Source organism: Lynx canadensis, chromosome X (assembly GCF_007474595.2).
Source record: "Lynx canadensis isolate LIC74 chromosome X, mLynCan4.pri.v2, whole genome shotgun sequence".
Lineage (NCBI taxonomy): Eukaryota > Metazoa > Chordata > Mammalia > Carnivora > Felidae > Lynx > Lynx canadensis.
The window spans coordinates 10,216,139-10,226,988 of record NC_044321.2 but is presented as its reverse complement, the minus strand read 5'-3'; the positions used below and the strand labels follow the sequence as shown (position 1 = coordinate 10,226,988).

Sequence of the window (10,850 nt, the reverse complement as noted above, 5' to 3'; positions counted from 1 at the left end):
GCCTCAGTCTCGCCGGCAGAGACCCTGACGCAACCGGGTGTTTAAATCGCCCCAGCTGGCTCTCATGTGCAACCAGGGTTGAGCCCCACTGAATTAAGTAATCACCCGCAGCTCATACATGAACAAAAGGAGCCAGGACTACGGATGCGGGCGGTGCGCTGCGAAACCCTGGCCGTCCTTGGTTCGGTGTCCCCGGCCTCAGTCTCTTCATCTGCACAATGGGTTAAGGCTAGGACCGCAAAGCCCCCTCCAGCTGTTAACAGTTCGGTCCCGGGAAGCGGATCCGCGCCCCCTCCCCCCCTCCCCAGATCCCCTCTCTCCCCACCCCCTTGGCTTCTCGGGTCTCCGCGCCACCTCCGCGCCCGCTCGGGGGTCCCAGAGGAAGCCCCGAGCAGGGCCGGCCGCCCCGGCGGGCCCGCTGCCGGGTTCGGGCCCTCGCTGCGGGCGCACAAAGCCCCCGGCGCTGACGTCAGGGCCCCTCTCGGCACGGCCGGCCCCCAGTGCAGGCGGAGCCGCGCCGCGCTCCCACCCCGGCCCCGGAGCCAGCAGCGAGCCGCCAGCCGCCGGCCCAGCAGCGCAGCAGCACGCCCGGAGCCCGGCCCGCGCACGTGCCCGCCAGACCTGCAAACTTGTGCCGCCGGCTCGGCCCGTCCCCGGGGAGCCCGCGCCCCTCCAGCCAGTCTCCAGCCATGGGTAAGCCAGCGCGCCGCCCCCCACCCACCCCCGCGCCACGGCCCCCGGCCCCGCGCCCCCGCCCCGGCTCAGCTGCGGCTCCCGGGGCGCCTCGGCGCCGGGGCGCTGGGGGGGCCGGAGGTGGGAGGGGCGCGGCGCAGGTGTCCCGAACGCCCAGGTGCGCGGCCCGGCCCCGCGGTGGGGGCGCCCCTCGCCCCGGCCGCGCTCGGGCGGCCCCCCGGCGGGGCGCTCGCGGGAGGGGGAAGAGCCGGCCTCCCGGGGGTGCGGGTGGGGGCCGCAGGGAGAGCGGACGGGGCGTCCCGGGCGGCGGGCCCCGGCTTTATTTTAAGGGTTGGCAGAGAGGAGCTTCTTGCCGGTTTCCCGGGACGCTCTCCTTGTCGCCGGAGCGCTCCGCTCCCAGTGGGGTCCCGTCCCCTTCCTCCCCCGCCGTGGTCTTGCTGCCCTTAAAACCACAGGAAACGGACGCCCAGTTCCCCGAGGCTGGGGGCTTCCGAGAACTCGTTTGGGAACCGTGACCCTTGAAGCCAGGAAGGGGGGAGGGGGAGGGACGGGATGGGACCGAGGGGGAGTCTCTTTGTCCCCTGTTGCAACTATCAAAATGCGGAGCTGGGCGCAGGTGGAGGCGGCTTGCCAAGGGGGTTCGAGTGCAGCTGGGGGATCGACTCGTAACGCTGAATGCCGGGTTCTGGGGGTTGAAAATCTCCAACCTGGCCCGGGGCGGCTGTTGGGCGGCTGTAGGATTCTTTCTGTCACCTCCTGACACCCCGAACTGCTGCCGTCAGCGGCATGTCGTTAAATGGGGACTGTCGGAAGGTTGCTGTGGCAATCCCCCTGATTCCGCTGCACCGCTGGCAGCGTCTGCGAGCTGTGTTTGGGGAAGGGCTTCTCTCCCCGCTCTGTTATCCCTCTCTAGTGGCAGCCAGACTGCAGCCACACGCGCCACAAAAGCCACAGGCTGGAGAGCCCCGCCGAAGCATTCTTAATGAGGAACGCCGTGGGTTTAACCACTACGGGTTAATGGTCAGGGCTTGGGAATTCCTGGCCGTCCGCCACCCCCATCCGTGGCCCCTTACCCAGTCTGCAGCCCTGCGCTGCTGAGAGAGAGAGAGGAGAGGGAGAGAGAGAGAGAATGTATGTGTAAGGGAGGGAGTGTAATTTTGTGCTGATTATAATTTTGGTGAGGGACAGCAAGAAGGACATTATTTTGAATTTAAAGGGAGGAGCAAAGAATTTTACAGCTGAATCTTCTTGAATTTACTAGGTGATCAAAATATGAGAGGAAACAAGGCCCCTGAATCCAACAAGAAAATTTCTTACCCAGAAGTTAGGGGAGGGCTAGGATAAAATCCTTCTAGAAAGGACAGGAACACGTGACCTGTAACTCTGGTTCCTACCGGTTTAAACACCTCGACTTGAGTAGTCCCATCACTCCATGCTCCCTTTTATTTTATTTTATTTTATTTTGTTTTATTTTGTTTTATTATTTTTTTAAAAGATTTTATTTTCAGGTAAGCTCTACACCCAAGGTGGGGCTCGAACGCACAACCCCCAGATCAAGAGTCACGTGCTCCATGGACCAAGCCAGCCAAGCGCCCCTCAATGCTCCCTTTTAAATGAGGCTCATACACAAAAATCAGCTGGCCGCCGCTGAGCCTGGAAGTGTTTTGGCAGTGCTTGGCACAGAGGTGTGGAAGTTTATGGAGCAGCTCAGTACTGAGGAAAGCCTTCGCTAATTTTCCTGAAATAAAGTTATTTCTGGTCTTTTGACACGAGGCTTTCGGACTCGTACCTTTTAGACATGGAGCGTCCGGTTACCACCTGGGCACCTTCTTGAGGATGGCTTTCACAGTACCTGGGGTAGGCTGTAGTTTGGAAATCGGTGTGGACGTCCGTTCTCATGCAGCAAATGCCCAGACCAGGGGCCTGTTCTCAAGGCAGTGCTTTGTGTCTCGGACAGTTGTTGGTTCTATATTTCAGTTGCCAATTTGTTAATTTGCGCATACCTCACTGGTCCTGGCTGTATCCTTGGTTTGAGTTTTTACGATTAAAAAAAAAAAAAAAGTTCTCTTCATGCCAGAAGGAGACCTACTGATTTCCTCTGGTAGATTCTTAGTAAATACACCACAAGGCTGTGAACTGGTTGTGTTTTTCCAGATGTATTTAATTATCCAACATACCCTTATGAATGTTTTAATTGAAACGATTTCAGGTCGGGAAAATTCTCGCCATTGACCCATTGAGTTGGGACTTGGGTTCTTGCACCAGTCACTTCCTTAACCTGGTATCAGTTAATTTACTAGTAAAATGAGTGCGGTTTATGGAAATAAAAGCCCCTTTGGACTCAAATTTTAAAGTATTCAACGTCTTTAAATTGAAAAATAAAATACTGACCCGTAGTGGTACGTAGGGGTCTATCTTTCAATGTATCTTAAAATATGTTTGCATTGTTGAGCGGGTTTATTTATTTATTTTGGCTTCGTCGAAATGTAATTCACATGCCATACAGTTTGCACGTTTTGAGTGTACAAAGTCCGTGATTTGTAGTGTATTCAGAGTCGTGTCTCCCCCCCCCCCCCCCCCCCCCCACCGCTGACCGTGTGGTCGTCACCTTAAAAAGAAACCCCATGCCCATTGGAAGTACTCTCCACCCCACCTCCCTTGCCGGGGGCCGCTCGCTAGTCTACTTTCTGTGCGGGTGGATGTGACTACTGGGGACATTTCACGTAAATGCAAGGAGCCCATTGATGTTTGAAGTGTGTTTGACTATTCGGTAACTTTGGTGGTTGTTCACAATGGGAGGTTGTGCATACACGGTGCACAGCACCTAAGCGTGTTGAAACTAATTTTTTCACTGGCCGAAGAGTTCCACGTCTGGCCGCTGTGCCTCTAAGCGCGTGTGTGCTGGGCACACATCCGTTCCCGGTTTTACGCCGGTTTCATCTGTTGGGAACTCCTGTTGCCTAACAGAATTTTTTCCTTTTTTAAGTAACCCCTGTGCGCCACATGGGGCTCAGACTCCGCGTCCCCGAGATCGAGAGTTGGGTGCTCTGAGCCAGCCAGGTCATGATCTCACGGCTCGTGAGTTCGAGCCCCGCGTCCGGCTCTGTGCTGACAGCTCGGAGCCTGGAGCCTGCTTCATATTCCGTGTCTCCCTCTCTCTCTCTGCCCCAACCCACTCGCGTTCTGTCTCTCTCAAAAATAAATATTAAAAAAAACTTTTTTTAAATTGTATGTGAAATGGTCAGATACATCCGGAAATTGCATTCATCCGTTTTGTGGTGAGGATGGGTTTCCAAGGATTATGAATTTAAACAGTCATCTCACAAAATAGCTTTACCCAAAACTGGTTCAGAGCAGTTTTCCTTTCACTGTCACCTGCCTACAAATCATCTTTGATCTTGTCAAAAAAAAAAAAAAAAAAAAGCGGTTTTTGATTCTGTCGGCCTGGATGGGACCCGAGTTTCTGTATTTCTAGCAAGCTCCCTGGCAGTGATGCCGCAGGTCCCCAGGGTGAGGAAATTGAGGAAAAAGCGGGGCAGACCAGGGGCCATGCGCCTGCCCCTGCACTGCCGCGAAGTTGCTCTGTGATCTTGGGTAAATCATTTTCTCTTCTTGAGCTCCGTGGAATCAAAGGATCTGATGAAATTATTTCTTTGGGCTCTTACAGATCTAAATGGATGTAATTTAGAGGAGGGGAAAAAAAAAGGGTAATGTTATGCTTGAAAAACATGCGAAAACAGCTCTCTAATTGTTTCAACACTATTTGTTTCCACGAAGCCGGCATCACAGGACGGTTGGCCCTTCTCCAGGGAGCCTGTGGAGGAAGCTGTACCGTTTCCAGCTTTGGCTTCTCCTGCCCTCTTCTCCTTCGCGTTGGCCGCTCCAGAGATCCTCTCGTCACCCCCACACAGGGCCCAGACCACCTTCAGGGGCCCCCCTTCCCCCCCCCACGAGAAGCCATACGTGCATACATACATGTTGGGTTCTGAAAGGTTGCTCGGAAATTCAGATGCAGTTGGACACAAAGGAATGGCATCCCGATGAATAGCCGGGCAGGAAGTCTTTCCAGAATGTGCTAGCCTCCTGCCCTGTGAGGGTAAACATCTTCCCGTGAGCAGGCCCTCATGCCTTGGAGAGCGCTCCCTTTAAGTGTCTCGATGCACACTGAGATTGGAAATCGACCTCCTAGGCCGGTAGCACAGAATAGTGTTCATGACAAACAGGAAATAATTAGGATATTTTGGCTCTGGCGGAAGCTCTTGCCCAAATCACTGGACCCCTGCCGGGGTTTCCGGGAGATGATCCTTCGCCGCTACCTCCAGGGTCAAGCAGTCAGATGGTTTATTGAAACTGCTGAAGTGGGGAATCCTCAAAAGTGCCACATACGTGGCTTGAGCATTCCGTTTCGCCTTAAACACGAGTTCTCCGATATTTTGTCGTGAGACTCAAGACCCCTGCTTCCAATGGGAGCCCTGGTGGGGAGGCCCCTGAAGTCTTGCTTGGCGTGTCCGTCACGGCGCAGATGCGTCGGCTTTTGATTTCCAGCTTCAGATTCTTCTCGAGTCGAGTGAGCCCTTCAAGGCATGGGGACCCAATCTGTGTGCAGAATGCTCGTACGTCGCGTTTCCAACTGACCCGCCACTAAGACTTTGCCAAGCGATCAGCTTGGGTTTCAAAGAAATAAGAACTCTTCTTGTGCACACGTTTTATCCGTCTAGGTAGCGTTGAATTACATTTCATAATTATAGTAACAAATACAACCGGCATAAATAGGTGTGGGAGCAAACCCAACTGACCCTTAGGTACACAAGTCAGCTGGTGGCAGAGGGGTACGTGGATGTCCTGTGGACAGTGGTCAGTGTGGTTTACAAAAGGAGTAGGAAATATGGGGTGATTGGGTGCGGCCCTGGGGTACACGCTAATAGAGCTGCTACTGTATTTTTAAGCCTGTGTCACCCATGTCATAATTTTAACATTTTTCTGGTTACTATCAGCTGGCTTCTTCGTGTTTATTGTTAAAAATTTTTCAATGTTTAGTTTTGAGAGCGGGCGCGAGCAGGGGAGGGGCAGAGAGAGAGAGAGGCAGACACAGAATCCGATGCAGGCGCCGGGCTCTGAGCTGTCAGCACAGAACCCGATGAGGGGCTCGAACTCGGGAGCCGCGAGATCGTGACCTGAGCTGAAGTCGGATGCTTAACCTCAGGCGCCCCTATTGTTAGTGTTTTTAATATGCTTTCTTTTCTGTTCAAATTCATCAAGAGGCAAGATTGTTTTATTCATTTTTCTATCCCAGCGCTTGTTCCAATGATTGGCATATCGTAGGTGCTCCAGAAATATTTGTGGAAAGGATGAGGGTTTTGTTGTGTAAAATGTACTTTATTGAGGCCTGTCTACGTTATAAATCTACGGATGACAAGGTACGTAAAATTCTATTTGGTATTAGAGAACTGTGCTAAACCATACTAAATAGGGCAAATGGGATTAATTATTATTCTTTATTTTTATTTTTTTTTTTTTTAATTTTTTTTTTCAATGTTTATTTATTTTTGGGACAGAGAGAGACAGAGCATGAACGGGGGAGGGGCAGAGTGAGAGGGAGACACAGAATCGGAAACAGGCTCCAGGCTCCGAGCCATCAGCCCAGAGCCCGACGCGGGGCTCGAACTCACGGACCGCGAGATCGTGACCTGGCTGAAGTCGGACGCTTAACCGACTGTGCCACCCAGGCGCCCCTAATTATTATTCTTTAATAACATGAATACTTTCAGCTCAGATTTTCACAGAATAACAGAATTCAGAGCTTGGAGAGGCTTTAGAAGTAATTTGCCGCAGGCAAACAGACCCAAAAATAATTTAAAGAGCAGTTTGTTACGTCATTACTTTTTTTCCCCGCCTTCAGCTTGTATTTTCTTTTGATGTCTTAATATTTTCCTGTCCTTGGTGAAAAGTACTTCCCTCTTGTCAGATTTTTGAAGTCCAGGAAAGCTTGGGGTGAAACAGTTTCCGGGAAATTCATCATGGCCCTGAGGATTAGAAGGGGACTTGCAGTGTTTCCGCTCGCTTCTGCAGTTGGGTTAAACAGGCCTACTTCAAGGCCACTGGCTCGGCGTTCCCTAAGAGCGTCTGAGTTCCCGTTCCATGCCTCTACCCTGGGGGCCCTCCGGGGAATGAAAGCTGCTCCCTCAACAAGCGATAGGAGTCCTGCTCCGATGGGTGAGCCAGGTACTTTGCTGAGTCTCTTGATCTCTGACTTGTGAGCACCACCCCCCCCCCCGGCCATGTTGGGTGTAGAGATGACTTAAAAAATAAAATCTTAAGCAAAAAACACCCCAACCCCCAAACTGGGTTCTGTCCTCATCAGCACAGTCATTTCAGAGAGATTAACAATGACAACAGAAGTACAGCTCACATAGAATAATTTCCTCTGTCCAGGGGAAACGGAGCAGAGGAGTGGGAGTGGCCGGTGTTGGTATTTCAGAGTGGGGTTCCCTGGAGAGACTGTTCCCCTTGATCGAAGTCTTGAAGGATGAGCAGGACGACAGGGGTCTCAGTGGCCGGGAGAAGCCATCCCAGGCTCTGGGTACAGACGTGCTGGGGCTGGCAGGGGAGGCCAGGCCACAGGTAAGAGCAGGAAATAACTTGAGGTTATCCTCTTGGTTGGGGGGAATCACCAAGGGATTTTAAGCAGGGAAGTGACAGATGGATGGAACCGATCATCTCTCTGAGGAGGTAAAAGAAACCAGTGGGATAGAGAATCCTTAGTGCCTAGTTGTAAAATTCCAGATGGGAGTCTGGGAGGAGTTCTGAGAAGGGCGATATCTTGTAGCTTATCTTTTTTTTTTTTTTTTTTTTTTTCTTCTCGCCCCTCGTAGCTTATCTGAAGCTTCTGGTGGACACTTGGGCTTGAGGTGTTTTGAGAAGAGTGGAAGGGCTTTAGGGTTTGGTAGAAGGGAGGTAGGAGTGAGTGGGGTTGGTTACTGGTAGAATCCTGAAGAAACTGGCTTGGCCTGAGCAGAGAATGGGGTGGGGAAAAGTAGGAAGGAAGACCGGGGAGGGACACATTTTAGTTACAAGTGGACATCTAGATGTGAATCTTGCAAAACCGTTTTTAATATTGTCTCTTGCCTCTTCCCTTTCAAAGGATGAAGTGGAGAAGGAAGGAAGGAAGCGTGAGCACTTCTGGGCTCAGAGGGTCATCTTTGCTGTGACTCCAGAGAGGGTGGCTCTTGAAATGGAACCTGGTCTTGTGTCTCTATTTGATTAGTAATATTAAAAGTGGCATTTTTCTTCCTTAAATGTTTGAAACAATTCAGCAGTGCCAAGATCTGGGTCTGGAGTTTTCCTTGTGGAAGTGTTTAAAGTTATGTTTTATATATTTAAAAAATTTTTGTTAAGTATTTACTTTTGAGAGAGACAGACACACACACACACACACACACACACACACACACACACACACAGAGGCATGAGCGGGGAAGGGGCAGAGAGAGGGAGACACAGAATCTGAAGCAGGCCCCAGGCTCTGAGCTGTTAGCACAGAGCCCGATGTGGGGCTCGAACTCACAAACTGTGAGATCATGACCTGAGCCGAAGCCGGGCTCAACCGACTGAGTCACCCAGGTGCCCCGAACTAGATAATTTATTTATTTTTTTTAACATTTATTCATTTTTGAGAGACAGAGCGTGAATGGGGGAGGGGCAGAGAGAGAGGGAGACACAGGATCCTAATTGGGCTCCAAGTTCTGAGCTGTCAGCACAGAGCCCGTCACGGGGCTTGAACTCACAGACTGCAAGATCAAGACCAGAGCTGAAGTCAGCCGCTTAACCCACTGAGCCACCCAGGCGCCCCTGTGTCATATTTTTTCACAGAGATTGTAGTGTTCAGATTTCCTCTTTCTCTTTGATTTTTGCTGAGTTGTGTTTAAGGACTTTTTTCCATTTTATCTATGTATGTTACCAACTTTCCAGACGTACAGTTGTTCATCATACTCTTGTATTAACCATTTAATTCTATCTTCTTGTGGGACCTGTAGTGGTCCTCCTCCGTTCATTTCTAGTGATGTGGGTAATTTGTATTCTCTTTATCTTTCTTGATCGATCTTGGCCAATTATTTTAAAATTTATCTTGGTAGATTGATACTTATATGTGATAATTACATCGGACGGATGAACTGACTGCTTAATAAAAAAAAGAGTACATTTTCTAGTGATCAGAAGGTAGGATTTTAATGTCTACAAGTAATAACTGCTTCCTTCGTCAGAAAACAAAAATCTTCCAAAGGAAAAAGTGCTTCAACCTGATCTTTTGAATTTTATTTTATTTAAAAAAATGAAAAAAAATTTTAGAGCGCGAGAGTGCGAGTGGGAGAGAGGGACAGAGAGAGAGAGAATCCCAAGCAGGCTGCACACTGTCAGTGTGAACTTGACGTGGGGCTCGATCCCACGACCCTGGGATCGTGACCTGAGCCGAAATCAGGAGTCGGACACTCAACCGACTGAGGCACCCAGATGCCCCTTGAATTTTATTCTTCGTGGCTGTGTATACATATAACTCAGTATATTTGAACTTGGTGTGGCCACATATGTTGTAAAACACGTGAAGTTGGAGTTACCGCTTAGTATTGGATTGTTTATCTATTGGTTTGTTTTCTGTAGCACGGTTAAATTCTTTCTGTGCACTGGAGGATATTGAGTAGCACCCTTGGTGTGCACCCACTATGTGCTCGTGACAGTGTCCTCGATGTGACGACCAGAAACGTGTCCAGACATGGCCAAATAACCATCGTTGAGGGGCAGAATCGTCCCGTGTTGACAACCCCTGCTTTGGGATGACAGCGATTGAAAACGTTTTTGTGCTTCATGCTATCCTGAGGTCTTAGTAGTGGCGTCGTTGAGGACTTAGTTGAGCACGTGTACTGAACAGGCGGGTCTCTGGTGCCCAGGGTGTTCGCTTTCCGAAAAGGATGCTTGATTCTAGCCGAAGTTCAGCTAGAATTTTTAAAAAATTCTTAACCTTTTAAAAAATTTGTAACCATTTTCAACATCCATCAGAGAATCTGGAGATGGAATGGGGACCCTTGCAGACCACCTAATTCGCTCTCTCTTTGGAGTAAAACGGTGGCTAAACCATCTCCTCAATGAGACCAAACACCCCTGGGGATCGGGAGTGCACGGCTTGGCTTGTTCTGATGTTTGGCGCCCTGGAGCCCTGAAAGGGCTGAATCGATGGGAAATTGATCCCGCTCACTGAAATCGCTTTCATCATCTTTTGTGCTCTTCATCAAGTAGAAAGACATCAAGGATCTCGTCCCATTTTTTTTTAATATCCTTAATTACCTTGATGGCCTTTCCATAATTAGAATTCATCTCCTTCGCTATAATCAAATCTACCCAGATTAAGCCTTTGAGGCAACCTTCCTGCACTTTCTGTCCTGTCCTTAGGGTCTGTAGTCACGGCTTCGTTGCATTTTTCTATGTGTTTGGGAGATGCGGGAGTTGTGAGAGGAAGGACTCCTTTTCCCCCTTGTTGCTCACAGAGAGCCGTTCCCCCAGCCGTGGATCTCCCTGCCCCCTCCCCCCCGCTGCCGGGGAGACCTTAATGCGGTCTGTCCAGAGAGGTCTGAGCACGCTTGGAAACTAGTTCTCGTCTTAAATGGTGCAAGAACGTTGGAAGCAACGGTTCGGAGAAGCCTAGGAAATCCACTGTGCCATCTGTGCATCGGTTTCCCTCTGTTAGGTTTAGGAATGTGATGTTTCACAACTCCCCGAAAAGAATGTTTAAAGGAGCAGAGGCTGGAGGCGTAATTAGCAAAGGAATTGAGACCCTTAAGCTAACTTGATTGGATGCAGCACTTTATTTTATATTTTCCTTTTAGTTTTCTCTTGTGGCATTTGACAGTTGCCATGGTAAGTAAAGTAGAATTCAGAACATTAAAGAGATGAATTTCCATTTCATGAATTATTACCGTTTTGCAAAGCCAATGTCCTGGATTATCAAAAACTGGTCTGAGCTCTATTATATAATGGCATCGTCGCGAATACTTCTAGATGTTTTGTAAGAGGCACGGATATTATAAAAATCATTTGAAAATGTTCTACTGAGGGGCACCTGGGTGGCTCAGTCGGTTAAGTGTCTTGATTTCAGCTCAGGCCGTGTT

General features: G+C 49.9%; 1 protein-coding gene across 1 annotated transcript in view; it reads left to right on the top strand.

The window, feature by feature from the left end:
- Positions 1 to 604: 604 nt before the first annotated feature.
- GPM6B (glycoprotein M6B) overlaps positions 605 to 10,850 on the top strand; it is a 148,163-nt gene continuing 137,917 nt past the window's right edge. Inside the window, exon 1 of the mRNA XM_030305772.1 lies at positions 605 to 693. Within this exon, the coding sequence (XP_030161632.1) occupies positions 690 to 693 (4 nt within the window). The 5' untranslated portion in view covers positions 605 to 689. The remainder of the gene's footprint in view (positions 694 to 10,850) is intronic.